This window comes from Rhopalosiphum padi, chromosome 1 (assembly GCF_020882245.1).
Source record: "Rhopalosiphum padi isolate XX-2018 chromosome 1, ASM2088224v1, whole genome shotgun sequence".
In the NCBI taxonomy this organism is placed as follows: domain Eukaryota; kingdom Metazoa; phylum Arthropoda; class Insecta; order Hemiptera; family Aphididae; genus Rhopalosiphum; species Rhopalosiphum padi.
Window position 1 is genome coordinate 703,066 of NC_083597.1, and position 25,436 is coordinate 728,501.

Below are 25,436 nucleotides of genomic sequence, written 5' to 3' on the forward strand. Positions count from 1 at the left end.
TTCCATCATCTAAATTAAATTCTTTAATCAGTTTTGTTAAATTCTTAATACTTAATAATAATAATAATTGATTTAGGCAAAATACATGATATAATTTCTACTTTATTTTGTGCTGTTACGTAAATAATCTGTTATATTAAAGCTCTGCAAATAAATACTAAGTCAATCGTCGAATAAAAAGTGGCAAGTAAATAACCGCTCGATTGTAGATACGCAGGAATCTAGATGTAGAGAAGTATCGACAATTTGGTAGTCGTTATTACTTGTTTTGACTTATGTATTATATGATAGTAGTGCTATATTATAGTGCCAATAATATGATTTTTATAAAATAAGGTTACCGTTTTTTATTTTGAGCAAAGCTGTAAATGTTTCACATCATTACAGTACCTATTTATATTTTACTTTTATCATATACAATATTTATATCCTCTAGAGTCTAGACGGCTAAATAAACGTAACATTTTAGATTCTTTAAATACATTTATTCTGTATTATATCACGGGGTCTCACCATATATATATATTAGGTATAACTATATTTTGATCACTTAACAATATTTATGATAATTATAATATAATTCTTTGGTCTGCTACATATTCGTGTACCGATGTAGTCTTGTTTCATATTTTGTTCCGTGTATTGTTACACTAGCTAGGTCATCGGTAAACGAAAATATATTGACATTTTATTTAAATATACGTTAAATCATACTCAGTTTAAATATGTGTCTTGTCTACTATTATTAATATCTAAATCCTCTCATATTCTCCGGTCTATCACTATTTCAAAGTTCAACAACATTTTAAATAGGTAACCTACTACGTAACAGTACTAAGTTTATTTTTGTACTAAAAACAGATTTTATTGTAGAAAAAATGCTTAAATTTCCATTTTTTATTTAATATCTTTTAATTTTGTATTGTTTGTTGAATCTTTTGGTATATAATATCGTTGGCACTTGCTGATTTTAGAATGTTTTAACGCCATAAGTTTTTGCCCATACGTACATGGTGAAAAATACTTTTGCTTCGATTTTCCAGTACAGTTTTTTTTACAAATAATACCAAAAGAAAAAGAAAAATTCACCTTCTTTCGATCGATTTATAAATGTTTAAAAAATAATTGTATTTGTTACTCAATTTTCTAGGTTTGTTCGGAAATATATTTACGATTTTATACTTAGTTAATATAATCTAATAATGCATGGTAACTGATAAGTTTAATTTCTTTCTCAAAATAAACTTATAATTGACTTAATTGTAGATAGTAACGAAACGAAAAACATACTATAAAAATTAATTTCCGGGCAAACCTATAAAAAAAGAGTACCTAAAATAAACCAAATTTAATTTTAAAAATTAAAATTGAGCTACTGGAAGTATGTTTAATTTATTTTCGCTTATTGGGCTCAATGCATGAAAAATGTAGGTTGGTCCAACCACTAGGTTCCCCGACTTAATGATACTATGTACACTGTACACATTTACACGATAGTAGCATACGCACGAACATATAAAATTGCCTATATTAAACTCCTTATAAACAGTCTGTATCAAATCCTTATTATTTTTGTATTATTACACAATTTTACAATAGATTTATAAATTATATAAATGTATGATACATTGTATTTAAAAATAAAATAAATAATATTTATATATTTAACTTTACAGGTTGTTAAAAATATAGAAATAGAAAGGTTAAGAATTATAGGAATAAATATAAGAAAACTTTTTTTTTTTAAATTTATTATAACTTAGAATGTTTCAAAACACTGGGTGTTATTACAAGTATTTTGACAATTTTAAAATTTATAAGTAACATATTTATAACATTAGTAATATTGATAATAAATAATTAATATTTTGGTAAAATAATTGAGATTGTTATTAGGAATACAATTTGTCGTTTTTGAATAGAGTTAATGAGGATATTTATTAATATAATGATAAAAGGAAAAGATATAAGATTGTGGAGTACTGCTATTAGCTTTAAGTGCATTTAGGACTGACGTGAGGAGGGAGATAAGGGGACCAATTAATGAGTTTAAGTTTGATATAAAAGTTGATATAGTGTCGGCGATATTATTCTCCGTGTGTGATAATTAAATTTTTGTGGCTTCCGCATGTTTGGTCTTGGACTGGGCGTTGGAATCAGAGCCCTTGGCTGGACGGACTCTTGTGACTGTTTTTTTTTAAATAGCTTTATAAACTGGGAATCCCTTGAAATTTTCAGTGTGTTCTTTGTGCAAAGGGCGCATTTGGGCGGACTATGACGGTCTTTGGAGCACTCGTTCGTGGGGTGATTACCACCACACTTTACGCATTTAGGTTCGTGGCAGCAATTGTTTCGCGTGTGGCCGTAGAGTTGGCAGTTGTGACATTGTAGTGGGCTGCGTACCTTTTTATGTGGTTTCTCAATCGAAACTTTGGTATTGATTAGAAACTTGATGTCGAGAGCATCTTTGTTATTGTCTTTTGTTATTTTATCCACAAAGAATAAAGGTAAAGGACATTTGTTTTTATTCTTAACATTGTATATGTGTTTAACTGAGTGTCTTAACTCAGCTAAGGCACTAGAAATGTCATTACTTAAGGTGGAAAAGTGTAGGTTTCTGATAACTATTCTGTATGGGCTAAGGTGATGGGGGGGGGGGGGGTGTATGAATGGAAACTAGCATTTGTTTCGTGTAAGTGGTCAATGATTTTATTGAAATATTCCCGATTTGCAGGTTGTATGATGTCATTGATGATGTATGACGGCGTTGACCTACAGGTAAAGCCATTTGAGTCGGTGATATTGGTTAATACCTTATTGAAAGCGGAGTAGTTTTTTATATTTTTAACATGGATTGGTGGAGTTGGAGGCCCCTTGTCTCGTTCAACGCGAGGCGAGTTCACAGGATCTTCCTTGCGGTTGATTAAAGGCGTAGTTGTTTCTACATCGTTGGTGTCATTAGTGGCGAGTAGGGCGAAACGGTTTGGTGTAACATAGACTTTGGTTTTTTTGTCATTTTGACTTGGCGAAATTGACGAGTTTCATTTTGTGGGTTTTGGTGTATGTGATAAAGCGGGACCAGTTTTCTGAACGTTGTTCATCATAAAATTGGAATTGTTAGTCAATATAGTGACCGTAATAAATTACTAATGAGCGCTCACAGCGATAACGGAACGAATACGATACAATGCACGTGTGTTCATGATGAACATAGCGTTCATAGCCGACCTGAAGAAAACATATAGCATCAGATGTTAATAATTTCTAAAAAAATACTTATCGTCAAGATATTTTAATTTAAGTACAGAATCCAAACAGCCTAATGTAATTTAATTATTGTAATTTAAATCTATTTATACAATATATCATTTATATTTTATAATATTAAAGGTATCTGGAAGCATTAGCAAACATTTACCATCTGGAAACGAACCCATACATGAAGGACGAAGGTGATTTAAGGGTTGTCTCTTTTAATTCAATTTTCCGCGAGTGAATTCCCGTTCTTTTGCTATTTAGTAAATAGTTTTTTAGTACGATGACGGTATACTATTTTAATATAGTATAATGATGACTGTGTTTTATATAGGTTTTGTCATCAAACACATATAATATACTACATGAATGTATTTTTTTATGTTTGTTGCTTTCGTTGTTCAATTTTTCCTATATTCAATTATAAAGATTCCATTTTGATTTTATCAGTTGAACTACTCAACAGCGTGATATATGTACTGGAGTACCTACTTAGCATACACTTCGTATGCAGCACAATTAGCTCCTGTTGGTGCCGAAAGCACACTTCTATGGTTCGTCATCAAGGTGGCTTTAATTGAAATAAGTAAGTATGTAGTATGACAAGTATATTAATTAAATCGATGAACTTGTTCGGCTATTAAGAATTAAGTAATATTACGAATAATGTATTTTCTTTAAGGAACGCCATATTTTGGAGTTTCGTGGTTGGTATTATTGTAAACAAATTGATAAAAATAGGTTTTCTAATGAGAATTTCAAAGTAGAAGTGTCTGGTACTAATGATGTTTTATGAATGACATTTTAATACGTATTTAAAATTGTTTTTCTTAAATATGTAGACATTATTAAAGAATTTTAATACTTATTAATTACCAATATTAGTATTAAAAAATTGATAATTTTATTTGTATATAATGATACAAGAAAAGTTATAAAAAATATTAATGTTTAAAAATCAGCAATTAAAAAAAAATTAAGTTTAACGTAATTATATACATAGAACCATAATGAAATCATATCATTTATATAATTAATTTATTAATATCATTAATATTAGTTTTCTCTGGCCTTAATTATTATCTTCGTAGAATTAGAGATAAGGATAAAAGAATCTTTAGCGGAGACTTTAAAATCGATATATCACACTGTAATTACTAATATTATTATACATCGGCAACAGATATGGTTCTAGGTCACTTAGTACAGACGAGCATTAAAAGTGCAAGACGCGGACACTTTGTACTAATATAGTATTATATACATAGAGTATACTTAAAATGTAAACAAATCGTTATAGCATCTGTTTGAAACACAACTTATTATAGATTTTGAGTTGGGCGTAATAAATGTAATAAATCAATTTTTTAATAATTTCAGTGAAGAATGGAATGATTCGTTCAATAAATCAGTATGAATAACTAATCCGAATTTTTAAGCAATACAATTGGATAAATGTGGTAATAGACTTCATAAGAGACAAAAATCCAATTGTGACAATAATAAACAATTAAATTTATGTAACCCGCGCCAAAAAAAAAGGAAATAATAAATTTCGAATTTTTAAATTTCCTATAACATTTCATACATGTAGTTTTTAACGATTTTTTTCGATATTATTTTTTATTTATTTTATTATTGTACACATTTTTAATTTACTTCTTAACATGGCTTTTAACAATATAGTAGTATAATTAAAAAACTGATTATTTTAACTTGTTAATATACTATATTTTATACGTTTTTAGCAATATTTTAATTAACTTTTAATTTTTACATTTAAATAATTGATATTATTTATAATTACTACTTAGGTATACAACTTATATTTACAATATATACTTTATGTATATAATAGTACAAAGTTGTTCTGCTCTGAAATGTACTTTTTTACTCGATCATACTAAGTGTCTGCGTTATGCAATTTAAACAATAGACTATACAAATTGACCGTTTTCCACAGTATATATCGATTTAATGAATGAATATGATTATAGGTCTTGTATAAATTAATTTGCAAAGGTTACTCAAAATTTCAAATCTTGTATTAACCATATATCAATGAAAAGTTTTTTAAATCCAAACATTAAAACTTATGATGTAAACTCAAATTTCAACTATCGAATTATTATTTTAAGTTTTTTTTAACTAATAGCTAGAAACGGTTGTAACTCAGAAGTGAATTTAATTCTTATAAATATTAAAAATATTATATTGATATCAATCAACTTAGTCTATTAATATCTTATAAAAGAGAGTCTATGATATTAAATTTTTATATTGTGAATACTCGTAAATAAAATTTTCAATAATACAACTATTTGGGCAATTTTATTTATGGAGTCAAATATTTAAAAGTGAGTATTAAAAAGAAAGATCAAAAATTAAAAAAATATCATACAAAAGGGTTGATAGTTTCAATAAGAAAAAGAGAAGAATTAAATTTAGTTAAAAAATACGTTCCATTTATAATTAATTTCTAAATTATTATATGAAATAAAAGAATTTATTACAATTATTAACTAAAAAATCTCTAAGTATATTTTAAAAAAAAATTTTGAGGTCAATAGTAGAATTAGACACTCTTGGAGTTTAATTGATGGAGCTATAAAATAGATAAATAAAATTAAAATCATGGTTATATCAGCTTATATGATGAAAATTAAATTTATTAGTAATGAATGAAACTATTATTTTTGTAAATTAGGTAAAAATATTTCTGAAACAATAATTATTGGAAAATAAGTGGATTTAATGAGATTGATTACAAAGAATTAAATGATAGATAAAAGACTAGAATAGAAGACTAGAATAAGGAGACCAAACTCATTTGGTCGTTCGCATGAAAAAACGTACCGAAATGAGTCGCACGATGAAATGGCCACACTTGGCGCTGCATATGCTAGGGTTGCTACTTTAACCCGCGTAGTATAGGGATTATTCATGTTTTTGCATTTTTTTTTAAATATATGGATTATTTTGAAGTATGACTCATTATTAATGTTATAGCTCGTGAAATTACGCATTTATACATGTGCATATGTGTATATTTCATTACATTTTTTTAATTATTATATAAACAATCCTATTATTATAAAATCAACCCTTTATCACTATCAATATTTTTCACTAACAGATTAACATCTTGTACCCTGTGCACTGTGATTCATTACTCAAATACTTAATACTCTCTAGTAGTCTGTATAGTCTTTTACGGATGTCGGGAACTGAATAATAAATCTGATACTTACTTCTATGCAGAGTACACATGAAATATATACATATGCACATGTATGAATGGGTAATTTTACGAGCTATAAAATTCATAATGGGCCATGGTTCGAAATAATGCATATATTTTACAAAAAACGCAAAAAAACATGAATAATTCCTATACTACGCGGGTTAAAGTAGCAACCTTAGCATACGCAGCGCCACCTGTGGCCGTTTAATCGTGTGACTCATTTTGGGACGTCATCAAAAGCGGAGTTTGGTCTCCGTATTCTAGTCATTATGCCTAATACAATATTCTTATCTTTCTGTTCTACTCGTGAAATTATAAATTATGTACATAAGATAAGAGATTCAACTACTTTTTAAACACTTAGTTATTCAATGAAGTATTAAAAATTACAGCTAATTGTATATCATTATCTCTTTCTTTAATAATAAATCTACTGATAATCCCTTATACATTTAACATTTAAGGAACCAATTATTATTCCTTTATATACAACTGGAGATAAAAAACATAGAACATAATAGAAGCCACAGCTATCGAAATCCTATTGTTCACTGAAAAATATTTCAGTAGACCTTGACATTTTGCCAGATGTTCGACATAATGTAATACTATCGTCATTTACATCATACATGCTCCGTCTATTAGTATAAGGTCTATGATTAAAACACGTTCTATGATTATGCCAAACTTCCTCTACTAAATTTTTCTCAAAACTAGAAAAAAAGAAATCAGGAGATTAATGAAAATAAAATTTTGTAACGTCAATATTTTAAAAAAAAATGAACCATAAAATGGTCATCTTCAATATTTTCGAAAATAAGTATATTTTTATTTTTTTTACCAAAACATTAAAATAAATTAAAACATGAAATATTTGTAGTTCTTGTCCTTGTGAATCTTAATAAAAACCAGAATTATGTTATCATAATAAAGCAGATATCGCAAAGGGTAAATCCTCACGGGACATCCTGTATAGACATAATGATACACAACGATTGAATTAATGACGATTACATAAAAATAATGAAATTTTTAGCTGAAATATCAAAAGTAAAAGGTGTTCCAAAAAGAACGCTTTTTTAAATCGGTAGCAATTTTTTATTTCTTTTTTTTTTTAGTTTTTTTCACCATGGATCGAACGTCAATTGAAAAACGTGTGTTGGCTGTTAAGACCTAGCTATTACCAATCTAACAAAAATGGTACGGAGACCGTGCAACGACTGTGTATCTCACCTGGACGGGACGTTGCTCTCAATGTGTTATTGATTCGTCGGATAATACAAAATTCGAAAAAACTGGTTCAACTATTGATCTCAAAAGCCCCGATTAGGTTAAGGCGACCTCTTGAAACTCACCAGAGAGAACTGAGAGGCAGTTATTGTTAATTTTCTTGGCTTAACTTCGGCCTATCAACAAGCTAGTGAAGGACAATCGAATAATATTATTTTTCATACTTAAACGGATGTTATATTGAAGTACAAAACCTTTTTTTTATAATTGTTTGAAAAATAATTTTTTTTTGGCTAATTTAAAAAAAGTATTCTTTTTGGGACACTGTATATTGAATACGATTTGACCTTTCGATTTACGTATTATAAAATAAAATAATATAATAATAATAATAATAATATATTGCAGCTCTGATATACAGGTTGTCCCGCGAGAATCTACCCATTGCAATATCTCATGGAATAATGGGGATATCATAATAATTATGTTTTTTTTAAAGACTATAATGTGGAAAAGGACGAACAAACCCTCAGGCTACATGTTTGATAACACCGACACTTATATCTTAGTATAAATAATTCACAATTTTTCTAACTAGAAAAAATATTAAAAATCACGATGTTAATAAAATTATAATATTGAAATGACAAAGTTTTCAGTAAAATAAACTCTTCGATTTTTTTTTTAAATAATTAAATGAAAAATTTAATTTTTAATTTTCTTACCAAAACATCAAATTAAATTAAAATATGAAATATTAATTGCCCTTGTCTCTGTGAGTTTTATAAAAAAAACAAAAATATTATATTTTCATGATTTCAGAAGATATCCCAATGAGCAAATCCTCGCATGCCATCCTGTATAGCAGTGGTTCTCAATCTTTTTAGTACCGCGGCCCAAATTTACCCTGAAAAATCTTTCGCGACCCACATGGTTTGACTTTTCAAAAAGTAGTTATAAAAAACAAAATTTGTATTATATAAATATGTATAAATTTGTAATATATATTTAGTATTTTATAGGTTTATAACCAATTTATTTTTATAAATGTACTTTTAATAATGAGGTGTATGCGAAATATGTGCTTGTTTTCTGTTATGGTTAATAACAGCATTGACATCATAATTCAAAAAATTGTTTACGACCCACTAAAAATTGACTGACGACCCACCAGTGGGCCGCGACCCACACTTTGAGAAACGCTGCTGTATAGTATATAGTAACAACCCCGAATAGAGTAGGACGCGAGACATATGGCCAATGTTACCCTGTTGATAAACTGGTTTCGTCTGGTGTGCGTCATAACATCAGTAGGGAGAAACCAGTTTATGGCGCGATAATAACCTACCCGAAATCGTATTGAAGTCTGGCCGAACCACAGGTACACGCTCCGTGTTTTCTATTGTAATGAATAATAATAATCAAAGGTCTGTATTGCATCACATTGTGGTAAACATTCCTCTCCTACCATTCCAGATGCAATGAATCCATTAGTTTAAATAAGTAGCTCCGATGGTACTGCCACCCTATGTTGTCAAATCTTGCATTGTCGTAACTTGCACTTGTCTGTTATTTTGCTTGTTAGATTATAATATTTTTTGTACTAGTTGTAACTTGTAATTAATATTATTATATTCGTTTCTCCACGACAGTGAAAAATAAATTAATAAATAAACGTTGCTGTTTCTGCTAATATATACCTATAACCTATGATATACACCCGCATAATATTGTGATCCGAGTGACATCATATTATATGATTAAAAAATTAATAATGTTTCGTAGAATTAATATAATAGAGAAAATTGTGTTTGATTCAGCCGAAAGTGATTGATAAAATATTTCAATTCTAGACTTAACTAAAATTATGACGATTTCATTAAATTGAATGAAAAAAATGTTGTACATGAATTCAAAAAAAAAATTAACCAACGTTTGTCACCACTGAAATTCTTTTAACATAAACGAAGGAATAAAACTATCATTCGATTCCCATCCCCGTAAGCCGTGTCTTCTGGTGGGGGGAGTGGAATTCCATACTATTGTCAGTGCATCTTTTGACCACTGTGCGCGACGGGTCTCATTTCGAAATTACCGTAGCCTTCGTTCCGTTGTCCGTTCATTTCTTTTTGACCATGTTTTCTGGTAAGTAAACATTTTAAATTCTTCCTAGCGCACTTATTTTTATATAAAAAGTAATATAGTAAATATATTTTAACAGTTTTTAAATATTATTATTGATTACACAAATGAGTTTTAAATTTTAAAACATTTTAGTTTTTTTTTCAGTTGATTAAAATCGGTTCAACGTATCATATTATACATCGTTATAGTGTGTACGAAAATTGAACGTTGACACTTATGAACCTAACGATATTTCTATCATTTTTCGTAAGTATTTAATTGGGTTTTTATCATTTCCTGCAGTTAAGTTCAAAAGATAATTACATTATATTATTTGTACGTACGTATACATTTATATAATAAAATTGAATTTTAAGTATTATTATACTTATTTACTCGACAATGCTCAATAACAGTAAAAAAAAATCGAACCTTAAAATAGTTTTTTTACATAAAAAATGTGAAGTTAACAATAAACAAAATTAAAATTAGCTTAAGTGAGGTAAAAAAAAAAAATTATAATAATCTAATTAATTAAAATCCGCATATTATAGTTTTTAATAAGAATAATTTCTTTTTAATTCACCTACATTTTCAACACTAATTGTATTACCCATCTTTTCGCATTTTTATGCTGTTTTAAAATTAATGAATGTTATATTATACATAAATGTTGACACATACATAGAAAAATAAACGACTGTTTATATTTTTAAGGTTATACTAAGTATAGCAGGATCTATAACCACTTTAATGACACAATTGTCAATAGTAACTGTTATAGTATTTATCACTATTAATTACGCCAAATATTAATTAGGTTGTGAAAATAATATCGTTAATTTTTTAACTTTTAATTATTTAATTAAAAATAAAATTTTGAGAATAAACCTACTAATCTTGTGAATATAATAATATTACATTTGTGATAGGTGTAGGTATATAATATTATATATATTTTAATACATAATAATGTAATTAATTTAAAAATATATATTTATAGAGTGGAATACTAATTTGAAAGAGTCATCAAAGGCAAGCTATTTTTCGTAATACCGGACATAACAAAGGATAAAATGGAAAGCGAAGGTAGTATCCAGCTCAATACAAAGAAGAATAAAAAACACCATTCAAAGGTAATCATAAGTTCTATCCATGCGTTATTGCATATATATAATTACGGATTAATCCGTAACGTGTACTTCTAAATGAGAATAAGAAAATTTATTTTGCATATTTTTGTAATTTTTGATAATTTTTGATTTTAATGTTATTTTCTTCATGTTTTTACGCCATTATAGGGTTTATATGGCATTATTGGAGTTTTTGAATCCAAAATTCAAACTAGATATTTTACTTTAAGATTTTACATGCTAATGCGGGTTTTATATACATTTTTATATTTTTTTTGTATAACAAACAATTATGTACTATCAAAATAGTTAAAAAAAAAATATTTGAAAATAATTGTTTTTTTTCAAATTAAAATAAATCCAAGTTGAAATTTAGCCTATAGAAAAATTATTTTAATCACTTTGTTTCAATTTAATTAATTTTATCACATATTATTTAAAATTTATACTAAATTTATTAAAAATAAAAACAGTTTACCTGCATTTTTTTAGTGGATTATTTATAATTTTTAGGACATTTAAGCATTTTTTTAAGAGCATTACATTCCCCGCCCTAGGTTAGGTTACCAATGCCCATTGTCGAATATCTTCAATGTATTATCTCTGATCCCCAGATAGTATTGTGAATTTTCCAAGTATACCTATTAGTTAGAATTTTAATTTAAACTGCAATAAAAATTAAATATTCTGTACATGTCAGTGTTCTATTCAATGTGGTTAAAAAGTATGTTGAACAATGGTTATTCACCTTTCTTGTCAAGCAAAAACTATTTTTATTTCATGTTGTACCTTACAAGTGGAAGAAAAGACACTTTAATCATTAAAGTGTTTGGTTGTAGTGCACATTTTTTAAATATTAATTTAGTATATTCGTGATAATGGTGGAATTTTCTTCACATGTCCTGAAAGTTTTCTCTTCAAGAATTGTATTGGAAAGGTAATATCATCTGCATACTTACATATATTTCTCCAATTTTATGTTATGTTTAATAGGTCACTTGATAAATTGCAGTACATTGTTTAGTGCTCTCAACTTTCTGATCTTATCTCTTAAAACTACTTTTTTAGTTCCCTAACATTTTAGTGATTTTGTAACAGAGATTCATGCATAGTATAGTTTATACAACCTTAGTGATGTTATCATATAGTTCAATAGTTGAAGTCTGTATTTTATGTTGTTGGCCACTATAAGTTCAATAAAAGCTAATGCAGTTTTAATTTGATTTTCTTAACAATATTCAATTTGTATTGTAAGGGATAACATTTGATCACAACAAATTTTATAAGGCCTGCGACCATTAATAATAATAATAACTTTACTTCAGAAACATCAATATATCTAGAATATATCTATATATTTAGAATTTTAACAAAGTACTTTCTGGCCCAACCTTTAAGTATGTATAGGTACTTGTTTTAGGTTGGATGAGTCTTAATATAACAATAAATATAAAAAGAAAAAAGAAAAATATAAGCATTCATAATAAGTCAGTAAACTGTATGTTTGTAGTTTAAAACTAAATATCTACTATTTATACAGAGAATTAATTTACATGTTTAATGTGTATTTTGAATTTAGTAAATATTGGGAATGAATCAATATTAATATTCTTAACATTCAAAAAATTAGTAACAGTATTTATAAGTAATATCATACCAAATAATTTGTTACATACAGGGGGATTTACATTAGGTACTTTTTTTTTTTAATCTAGTACTAAAATTGTGTACTGATTTATTAACAAAATGTTTATATTTATGTAATAATAAAAGTAAATAATTTCTATGAAGTATTTCTAAATTATTAACATTTTATATATGTATTATGATATAGTTAGATTGAGATATGGCTTTTTAAAGATATATTTTACTAAGGCGTTAATATAGTGGCATTTAATGATGTAAAATTAGTTTTGAAAGTACCATCTCATATACTTATACTATATGAAATAATTTAATTTACGACTAAGAAATATATTATTCTTAAAACTTTAGCATCTAATATTAGTCTAAAGTCTAAGTGTTTTAAATACCCATATTTAAAAATGTCCTTACTAAGCTAATTAAATTTTCAATATGGCATTTCCAATTTAATTTATTATCATGGACCAGTCCTAGGTATTTTATTTTTGATAATTCTTTTATTTTAAAGCAATTATAATCATTCTTTTGTGTACAATTATCATTATGAAAAAATAACTTGTAAATTTTAATATTTTTAATATTATTTTAATAAATATTACATTTTAGAAAATTAGATTTGTTTAAATTTATTAAAATGTAATTATTATCAAACCATGTCTTTATTAATTTAATTGATGTATTAGCTAATTTGAACAATAACTCATTTGATTTTGCTTTTAATAACAATGGGGGGGGGGGGGGCATAACATATTATTTTACATCTTATATTTACATTGTAATTCATTGATATAAATTATAAATAATAATGTTTCTAAAACTATACCCTGAGGTACCATGTGTTAAAGTTAGAAGTTTACTATGTACATTTTTATTTTCACTATTTAAGTTCTGTTATTTAGATATGATTCAAAAAGATCATTTTCTAATCCTCTTATTCCAACTTTTCCAAGATTTTTAATAGTAATCTGTATCAAAGACTTTTTTTATGTCTAGGAAAATCCCAATAACTTTATTATTATTTTGATTTAAGGTCTCCCTAATATAATTATTTGCTATAAAATTATATATTTATTTATATTTATTGTAATCAACGCCAGACGGCTTTTACAAAATTAACAGACAAGAAATACATAGATAACAAACATATAACAACATATAAGATGCATAACTTATACTAACTTTAATATTAGAGAGAAGAAAAAGAAATAGCAAGTAAATAAATAAAACAAACATGGTGAAAATTATATGAAACAAGATGTGAGTTTTCGTACTTAATTTGGTTTAATAGTCTATATGATTATTTGCATTATGCATCATCCTTAAAAGTGGGGCATTCCTGGAGAAATGTATATGTAATATGTAAATGTAATATGTTATACCATTATATTTTATGTAGATATTTTTATGAGTAGTGTACTAGTGTTTTAAATTTTATTATAGTTAGACCTTTCTATTAGTTAACAATTAAACTTTAAAGTGAGATAAGACGTTGGCTCTTAACATCGTTACTTGGTATACAAATCTTTTTATACTCATAAAACTTTTTTGTAATTTTAGATTTTTGCTTAGCTTCTTTCATTAGTTGTCTTAATTCACTCTATATAACTTGTTTGTAAAATTATATTTTTAGGGTTGTGGCTTATTTTTCTTAATTTTCTTTACTTCTTAAAATACTAGGTATAATAGATACATTTGTAAATTACCTATATTTGTTTTTAGAAAGCATCAAAATATAAAAAACGCAAACGCTCAACTCGAAATGTAAATAAATATAATAATAATGGAGATTCATCTTCAGGTAAACTATTTATTATTTATAATAAAACTTTGAGTAATAATTATTATAATAATAATAATATATAATAATAATTATTATTCTTTTAGATGCATTTCTTTCAGACTCTGAATTAGACAGTTCAAATGCTGTATGTGCATGTTGCTATGAATGGAGTGAAGAATTGTATGAATGCTATCTCTGTAATAGAAAATATCATGGACATTGTCATATTCCTGAAATCACTCACAGGTATATTGTTGTTGTTGATGTAATTTAAAATGAATAATTTATTTTTATGAATTATGAATTAGTTATATTAAGATTATAATATAATGATTGTACACTCATTATAATAGAAATGAAAACGAAACAGAATGGCAGTGCACATTGTGTGAAGACATAGCTGCCATTTCTAAGGATTTAGGAAAATATCATGACCTCAATAATATTTCCATTGGTACGGTTGGACGAAAAATTGTTGAGCGTATATTAATGGAATTATTCTGTCAATTCGCAGAAATTGATTATTTCAGAAATTCACCAAATAAATATTTTGTAAGTTAAATATTAACTAATAAATAAGTAACACACCAATAATTTCTGTTTATGTTATGTGTTATTTTATGCTGTAGTTTCGAGAGAATTTGAAACACAAGACCGAACATAAAGGATTAAACAATATTAGAAATTTGTTGAGAAAAAATAATCGTTATGTATCACTTGATATTTTTTTGGAAGACACAAAACGAGTATTTATTAAAGCTTTGTCACACTATAATGTGAGTATTAATCTGTTATTATATATTTATTGAATTATACGAGTGCAAACTCTTGTCCATATAATAAAGGCTATTTTGATGTCAGGTTGGATATTATTTTATTTTATATTTAAATTGCTAAGTACATTAAGATCTGAATTTTATTTTTATACTTACAAAATAATAATATAAGTATTGTTTATAAAAATTAAACTGGTGTTTCTTCCGATGATTTTGTTACTTTTATTAAATCATTGTGCTTTGTGCAGATGTATGTGATGTTAAGTTAACTAAATTTCATGATTGTGACGCTAAATAGATTTTTTGGCCATTAATAAAAGCAAGAGATGTGTGCATTAATAATTTTTGAAATTTATAATCATTACCATAATTATGATTTCATATTTTTTCCAGAATTATTATGTATGTTTTTTGCTCATATATCTTATATTTTGTATAATCAGCTTGCTAAACAATATATTTCTATTGAAAATGCCATTCATGATTTATCGAGTTATTTTTAAGGTTTTTTGCAAATAGTAAATTCTTGTGCATGTATATAGAACAATATTACAAAGAATACATTTTAATTTTTGTATTGAATCATTTATTCTTTGTAGATATATTATTTATAATTTAATTTTTTCACATTTTAGGTTGGCGATCCATATTTTAGATCAGCGACTAAGCTTCTTAAATCTCTCAACAATATGTATAATAAATGGATAATGTCTCCTTTGAAGAAATCCTGGAAAAAGAGGTAATTGAAAATGGTTTGTTATTTATCTTTACAATAGTTACATAGTAATAGTAAATGATAGATTAAGTTGTATTATTAACACATACTGCATTTTTTACTGGTAAATAGTAAATAAAACAATTGTTTTAAAATACTATAAAATAATAAGGTATTTTTAGATTTTAAATGTAATGAAAAATGTATTGATTTATATGATAATGATGAGTGTGTTTTTTTATATCTGTTTTTATTTTTTTGTTGCAATAAAAATACTATGATTTTCAACTTTGAGGATAGTTTCTAGTAACAAATTGGATTAAGTTAGAATTTTTGGAAGATTAAAAGTTTAAAAATTCTTATTACTTTAAAAGATGATTGGGAAAAATACAAAAATAGTTTTGAAAAAAGAGATTTTTTTATGGAAAATTAGTACCTATTTTACAATATTGATTATGATTTTGTATTGTGATTAAAAATAAATAACAGTAGACATTTTAAGTTTTCATCAACATTTTATCCTAACATTTTCTATGCATGATAAAATTTTCAAAATATTTTGTATCTTTAAGCTATTTAACACATTATCTTTTTTATCTGGAATTTGAAAATTTAATACATCATGGTTTTTTTTTATCTTTAATAAAAATCAAAAATATATTATAATATATATTTTATGACAATTTGAAATTAAAATTAAAATGGAAATCAGGTTTTAGTGCTTCTTTTAATTTTTGTAGTCTGTGGTGTTTATTTTCGAATTTTTAGAATTCAGTTAAGATGTTCTAATCTAACGGTATATTCCACTCAACATGATTCACAATGTCATGTGAGTGGGTAAGTAAATATTATTATATTAATAATAATAATAATAATAAATAATAATAATATTAATAACATATATTTAAAAAATGAAATGTTTATTACAACAAAAATTAAATCAACTTACTTTAGTAGCAATGTCATGAAATAATATACTTAGTAATATGGACTAATAGACAGTCTCCGTTCAGAATCGTTTTTCATAATTAATAATATAATATTATTGAATATAAATTTAACACATTATTTACAGACTATAGTGACAACTTGACACTTACTGTTTTACATTTAAATATGATATATGTTGAAACCAAATCTATTATTAGGTACTAAAGTTTTTTGTCTAAAATTCTATAAGTTCTTTTATTTTATGTTGTATTTCTATTATATTGTTATAGGTAGGTATTCCAAACAATAACATGTTGCTAATAGCGTTTGATTTTATATAAGTTTAAAAAAAATAACATATTATACTGATTAATATTTATTATTTTATTTATATTTTTTTATTACTCCTGTTGTTAGGTACGTATAATGAAAAACGAAATATTATTGGAAAATCTATTCTGCTAATTTAATATACTTGTTAAAGTTACATAAATGTTATTTTTATTTGTACTAATATTTTAAAACAATTATAGGAAATAATTACACTGTTTTTTAGTGGTGAATCAATGTGATTTTATTTTAAATATATGATACGAGAATTTAGTGTTCTAAAAACTAGTAAAAACTCTTATTGTTGCCATCTTGCCAGTAAATGGAAATATTAAGCACATTTTTTTTTAAAAAAATAAACACTGTTTATAACTTACATTAACATAGAATTTTTTAGACTGAGTGAATGAAAAATGTTTTACAATTATTTTTAAATTTCTATTTTTTTTTTTCATATTTACGTTATTTTAGGTACTATATATTTATAATCAGACTATCAGAATTCAACGAATTATCTCAATAGCTTTTTGTAAACCTATAAAACTATATAAATTTATAAGCTATTTATATTTTTCTTTAAAGAGTTGAAATGAAAATTAGCACAGTTTTTTACTCGTATACATAGATGGCAACAATTTTAACTAAATAAATATTGTATGAAGGTTTATCACTAGATAGCGTTAATATTTTCGGTTTTACTTTATTTTAAAAGTGCATGCAATGTTAAATGTATTTAATGCAGATTAATTTTAGACGAACTTTAGATCAAATCATTTTCATTTAGAACCGAACTAAAAAGAGCCTAGACTGGACATAGTTGCTAAGTATTATAAGCATAAAAGCATTCATCCCATTTAAATATAAACATAAATATTCACTTCAGTTCAGGATATTAGTATTTCATTCATATAGTATTTTCAAAAGCATTAAAACACTCTTCAATTAAAAAATCTATTTTAATTCTGATTTATTCTCTTAAAATTATTATAAAAATTAATTGCAGTTTGGCACCATTTAAAATTTCTAAATTGTTCTTATCATCAATGGGAGTTTAAAGGTTAAATTAATAGTATTATTGACTAAAATAATGAGTGTTCACTATACAGTTAAAAGTAGTATAATATTAATTATTAATTAGTCATTACCAATTATACATAATTAGTCATAATATCCTCATTATTCATACGGCCATACATATAGATAATATTAGAAGGGCATGAAACATTAGTCACAATACCTATATAGTAATTACAGTATTTATAATATGCATGGAATCCGCCATATATCATTAGAAACGATGATCAACGATTGACACATGTATTTAGTACTTACAAAAATGTTAAAATGTTGGATAACTGATAACAATTTTATCATTTTTTTAGATCGTTGAATTGCTTAAATTTGAAAGGTGTTAAACTTATTATTTTTATCTTATCAACCACCCGATAAAATATATTCAGCTCGAGTGAATTGGTTTTTGAAATCATTTTGAAAATCATATTCTGATTTCTAATGTCTAGAAATAATCAATGAGCAGCCAAATAAATTATACAGTTCTGGGTAATTTGCATTTTCGGAATAGGAAAGAAATAGTTGTCTGTTGTAAAGCCTGATATACCTAAGCATATCTTTATTAGAGGTTGGTAGGTACTTTAACTAGTTAAACTGTAGAATGAACAAAAAAATGCAACTGAATAATTTCGTAACTAATAACCATACTTGAAGGTTTTTATCGTGTAGTTAACATTGTTAACAATACCATTCCAATGAAATATCGAATTTATCGAATATATATATATATATTATTGTTATTATATATGATAGTATTTTTAATTCAGAACTTTTTTCTTTTAATAAAGTTTCTTTTCTGGATTTTTTTAATGTACCCATCAGTTTAAGTAAACTTGTTTTCGTTGACATTTTCCAGATAAAATATAGATATAAATCATAAATTCATAATTATAAGTTGCATGCCGTACAAACACAAACTCAAATATTATAACTTTTATAAGTATGTTGTAAAATAAATATGTTGTAACATTTTATTTAACATTAATAACATTTTAAAATATTGTTTTGAAATTCTATTGATGAGTTATAAATTGTATACTGAATGAAAAGAAAATAGTATTAATGTATTATAATCATTATCAAGTTAAGCTCTATATTTTCGGTATTATAATAATATAATATATTTTATTACTCTGTAAAAGAAAATGTGTTTTATTCGTCTTTGGCCAACATTAATTTGACAGAATTGGTCATTAGCATCTTAATTACAAAATAATTATTTATTGCTTAACTTTTTGTATACGAAAAATTCCTTTCTTGTTATACAATCAAGTATTATTATTTTTTTAAATGATCTAGAAGCAATATAACTTATAAATAATTTTTGATTTGTAAAATGGAAATAATAAATATCTATCACAGACTATCGATCAAAACAAATCAATTTATCTACTTGGTTCTGTCGTGTGATTGATGATTGAAAAGTGCATAATAAATGAATGACAAATATTGACATGCATAATATAATGTGTTATAATAATATATTAATCATATAATGAAAAATTCATTATTTATTGATTGACTTATAAAAAGGAGCTAAATAAATTTATTTACAGTTGTAGGTCAATATTTATTTTTTAACGAAACCCTCGTGTACCTACAAGGCTACAAATATGCCTTGTATCCGGCTTGTGATATAGCTAATAAAGTAGTAAATATTGTTGGGATTTTGAATCTAATGCTATTTAAGCAGCCAAGCAGATAGACTGATAGAAAGAGAATATTCTTATATATTTTATAAAGTTCATTTAGTTTTATTCTGATTATGACGCAGTCAACTTTGTAATGCTTTTTCCACTAAATTTACTTTTTTGAATTATCTAATAATATCTTTTTTGTACGTTTTTGCAAAATGTTCATGAAAATTTCACCAATTTCTATAATATTACCAGAAATAATGAATAAATAATAAGTTAAATCATAATAATATTATTAAGGATGACTGATAATAATTATTCTAATACTGGAATTGTAGTTTTATCTAAGTGATAAAACGTCATTAACATTTATACAAGCATTTCATCAAACACTAATGTAGTACAGATATCTATAGTTTAAATGAAGTATGCTACCATAAAATTATAGTCGATGACTAATGTATGTAGAAAGATCATGTTCAAGGTATTGAAAAATATATTAGAATAACCCAATAGGCTAAGTCTTAATGAAAACAATTTAATTATTAATTATTGTATATATTTTAAGCTTAAATGAAATAGACGATTTATAAAAGAAAAAATGGATTTATTATTAATAATAATATAGTTGTTTTCAAAACTCTCGTATTTCACTTTTGAATCATAACTCCATTTACTAAAACGAATTTTTAAGTCTGCTGATAATAACAACTTATTATTGCTAATAACTTTACTCATAATAATTAAATACATGACATGTTTATTTCATTTAAATTTTAACAATCGTTGATCATTATTTTAATAATATATATTAACGAAATCCTTGTCAAAGCTGCCTCAAAGACTGAAAATGAATTAATTTTTTTTCTCATAAACTCTACATATAGGTACGAGTGCTAACGCGTATGTGCTTTAACATTTGTAATGTTTAAAATAAATACGCATGATATTATCGATGCATGTCGATTACATTAACTAGGTACCACATAATGCGAGACCCGTTTAAGTAGATATTTAATTAAACCACGAATTAAACTCTATAATTATATTATTATGTCCATACGGTAGGTCACAACTCATAAGTATCATAAATACAGAGGTAGTAAGATACACCTGGTACAGAAAAGAGGTAAAGTACTTACAATGTATACAGTATACACCATATTGTGTATAGGTCACTTGTGATAAAATAATATATATATAATTGCTCGGTAGGTCACACTACTTTATATATATATGGATGTATTGGTAATAATTTTATTGGGCTATAATTTAAAATGTATTAACTTGAGCTCCATTAAAATAAAACGTACAGCATGTAAGTAACAATTACATAACGAACGTAAACTAAATCTTTGCTTTTGTCTATTAATAAAACTATTTCAGTCGCTTGCACAATATTAGACTAGTAAAATAGTAACGATTATTTTTTTTTTCAGAAAACAAATGGCTATCTGAAATATCACACAACGGTTTTAAAAAGGAAATAATCTTGAACATAATTGTTTTTCATTATATACGACAAGTTACAAGTTCATGGATTATATCGTACATTTAGAAATTATTTCGATTTTATAATAGTATTAAATTTATAGTATTAAAATATTATATGTATAAATGTATTATTATGATAATCTAGTTATATTATTAGGTACTGTACTATATATTATTATATTACATTTCGAATATATTAAAAGTAAATTTACCACCCATTTTACAATAGGAAAATAGTAAAGTTTAATAATATTGTAAATAGTATAATATATATTTATACTACATTATAATTTATATTAATAAGCGCAAACAATACCTTATCCAGAATACATTTTTAGTGCACGAGGGTTGAACTCTTAATCCCTATAGATACGACCTTGTATGGAATATAATATTATATTTCTAAAATATTAAATACGCATGTATATGAGTGTACCTGTTCACTCTAAATATGAATTTTAAATAAACGAATTTGAATTATCAAAACATGATACATCAATGTATGTCCAATTTAGAATATTTTGGAAAACGATAAAACTAAAACATTTAAGATGTTTTTTTAAATATTATATTATTTTTATTGTTATTCCATAATTATAATTGTTACTTATCCATTAAGTTATTAATATAGGTAGATAAACTATAATAAGTTAATTTGAAATAGTATTTTAAAATTGTATTTGTTAAAAAAAATGCACTAGCTATTTCATATTATTTAAATACTATTATTTATAAAAAACTATGTAATTATCAGTTTATATATAATGTTAAGTAGATTAGTCTAAAAAAATTTATACAAGTTAAAGTTAAAATTACTTATATGTATGTATAATCAAGTAAGTTCGTATTTAGTTATAAAATTGTGTTTTGATATAAACAATTAATTTTCATTACCCTTTTTTATGTCTGATATTTTAGATATTTTAAGTTAAATAAATCATAATATACTTATGTATAGAGTAAAAATAAATTTATACTAAATGCTTATTTAAAATATATTTTGGTTTTTCAATAAAATAAGTTGCGAATCATAAACAACGTCTCAAACTCTAATACCGTATGGAGTATAAAAAGAATGTACCACAGCTATACTATATACATTTTTTAATAGTTTTGAATAAATATCTATAGGTAAGTATTATCTATAGATATCACACAAATTATAAATTATAAAAATCAAAGTACTGTTAAAATATTTTTTAAATTTCTATTAATATTATTATTGAATAAGTACAGCAAATCCTTTAAATTTATTAATAATTAATGATATAAAATTAACCAATCTTATTCATAACCGTAATTGGTCAGAAATAACTAAACTTAAAGATGTAAACAAGTCAATTCAATATCTTACGGAATCAATTAATAATTTAAAAAATAATGCCTCAATTGAAATATAATTTTCCTTTAAAACCAAAAAATTAAAACCCTGGGTTAACACCATGATAATTAACTTCATAAGGCATAGGGATCGCCTCAATCTACAAGTTAGAAAACATCCTCGTTACGTAAAATTAAAAGAGTTTTACCTTAAATTTAGGGACAAAAATAGTATAAAAGAAGCTAAAAGCATATATTACAAAAAATAACTACAGAAATCCGGTAATAACACAAAATGGAAAATAATTGACGACATTACTATAAGAAAGAGCAAAACAAATAACGTCAAAGAATTATTAACTATAATATAAATAGTAATAGGTACCGTACTCAATGGATGCGAACCAGCATATATTTTAGCAAATCAATTTAATAATTATTTTATAAACGTGGTCTCCGACTTGGTAGTACAACTAAAAAATCGCAATAATAACCCTAATATTTTAGTGCTAATATTTTTACTACTTTCAATACTCATAGTAATATTCTATCTATAATTACATACAGTATAATAGGATGGGGAAGGGTATATTATTATGTTCTAGTGCAGCTTCAAAAATGTCAAAACTCAATTATAGGATTGCGAGTAAAAATATTGAAGATATCCAACAAAAAAACTGTATGAAGATTTTAATGTTTATCATATAATTTTATTGTATTTTTATTTTATTATGTCTTATATTTTAGATATGTAATATTGTATTAAGAATCTAGAATACTGTACACTCAATAACCCTGGTCTCTGGGCCTCTACACAAGTTTTCTCAGTGAGGCCCAGTAATATTTTTGATTTACAAAATAAATATAAATAGGTATATTTATAGCAAATATTGTATTCATCATAAATTCATAACCATTGGGTATAACTCCCTCACCCCTAAATGATTTCAATATATATATATATTAGTTGGAAATAGGTATCGGGGTAAATTAAACTGGTTTGAATTATTCATTTATTTATTTATGCGTATTATATGTTTATTGTTTATATAACGATTAAAATAATAATTGTTTAATGAAAAATACTAGTATACTGACTATAATATAATATATAACCATTAGGTATAATAATGTAACAATATTGTATGAAAAACTTTCAAAACTTATCATTTACTGTTTAAAATATATTTATAATTATACTTGACAACGTAATTTCTGATTTCATGACGTCACAGTTCACAAGATCACACGACGTGGTGGCGATCTTGCTTTTATATACAGGAACCGCTAATGCGGTCGATCTAGACTCTAGGTTATTTATTTACATTTTTTGTTAAAATCAACAATTAAAAGTCTGTGAGTTTTCATAAATTCTGGTGTACAGTTTTTTTTTTTCTAAATCGAAATTTACGTAATTAATTTTCATTATATCTATATATATAAAAATGGAGTCAAATATGTATAACAATAATTCATCAATTGAGAACGGCTGGGCCGATTTGGCTCAAATTTTTATTTAATTGTTCGTAATTGCCAGGAAAAGGTTTTTACGAAAAAAAATTTTTTGATGATTGATTTTTTGAGTTCCGGAATTTTTTTTTTGTGTATTTTCTTTATGGCAAAACAACGTTTGCCGGGTCAGCCAGTATTATTATATATTAATTATATTTTTATTATTATATCAACTATAGTATTAGTTATAGGTGACGAGCCAATATTTTTTCGATATTCCACATAAAAATATACTTATATAATATTATATATTTATTATTTATTATACTAAAAACTAAAATTAACAAAATAAATATTTCGAACAAAAATATAAAATTAAATGGAAAATCTGAAATATCTTGTAGAATGTAGAACGTAGTGTTTCTTCAATATTTTGTCTTGGTATTGGAGCTACAGACTGTAGTTTTGTAGAATATACTCTTTACTAAATCCTAACTCTTGAATTTACTTGAGATACATCGATGATCGATAGCGCTGACTGTTATAGATAAACTTGGCGGCTTTAGGGTGGACTAGGGGGTCATTATCAATGCTCCACAAACTCTTTCCCCCTACAAAAAAAAAAGAGAATAAATATTCACCTCCTAGTAAAACAAAAAAATAATTTTATTCCTTTATAATTGAATTTTATGTAGTATAGGTTTTTGTTATTTCAATACATAATAATATAAACTATAATATTATGTCTGTATCTATCGTTTAAATCTTAAACTGGCTTCGCTATAGCGCATATTTAAGGAGCAACATATAGGCAATTTCTAATCTCGTCACCGTTGACAGGATCTGTGTAATACACATGAATGGCAGTTCTTAAACAGGATCTAGGCTGATCTAGCAGATAAAAAGAAATACATTTATTAATTCCTACACAATGTAAATTATGATATAAGTTCCTACACGGTAAAAATATTATTCAGGTTATTGTTATCTGTGATTATTGAAATTTGGTTGTTTGTATAAAGTTTTAATTCAAAATGATACTAATTTCTTAAAACAAATAAAAATATATCATAATATATATTTTAATAAATAAATAATTAAAAACTATATTTATAAATTATAATTGATCGTATATATTAAATATAGTAAAACAGATGAAAATGTCATGAAAAAAATAATCAATAGGATTAGTTTAGAAATTGACAATTACTTTTTTTACTATATACAAAGTATATAGAATTTTTTTACTGTATAGTAACTTATATAATATATAGGACATATAGGTACTCTCGTTAGCTTAC

The 25,436-nt window shown here is 25.2% G+C and overlaps 1 protein-coding gene across 2 annotated transcripts; it reads left to right on the top strand.

Moving 5' to 3' along the window:
• Positions 1–9,684: 9,684 nt before the first annotated feature.
• Positions 9,685–21,974, top strand: LOC132917067 (nuclear body protein SP140-like protein). Of its 2 annotated transcripts, none has more exons than XM_060977599.1 (9): positions 9,685–9,874; positions 10,007–10,120; positions 10,857–10,989; positions 14,350–14,428; positions 14,515–14,656; positions 14,764–14,962; positions 15,040–15,186; positions 15,822–15,925; positions 21,309–21,974. In XM_060977599.1, exons 3-9 carry the CDS (start codon positions 10,930–10,932, stop codon positions 21,325–21,327), a joined length of 750 nt encoding a protein of 249 aa, XP_060833582.1. In that variant the 5' UTR covers positions 9,685–9,874; positions 10,007–10,120; positions 10,857–10,929; the 3' UTR covers positions 21,328–21,974. The 2 variants fall into 2 exon arrangements, with proteins under 2 accessions (XP_060833582.1, XP_060833581.1); XM_060977598.1 differs by having other exon boundaries at positions 10,019–10,120.
• Positions 21,975–25,436: the final 3,462 nt, after the last annotated feature.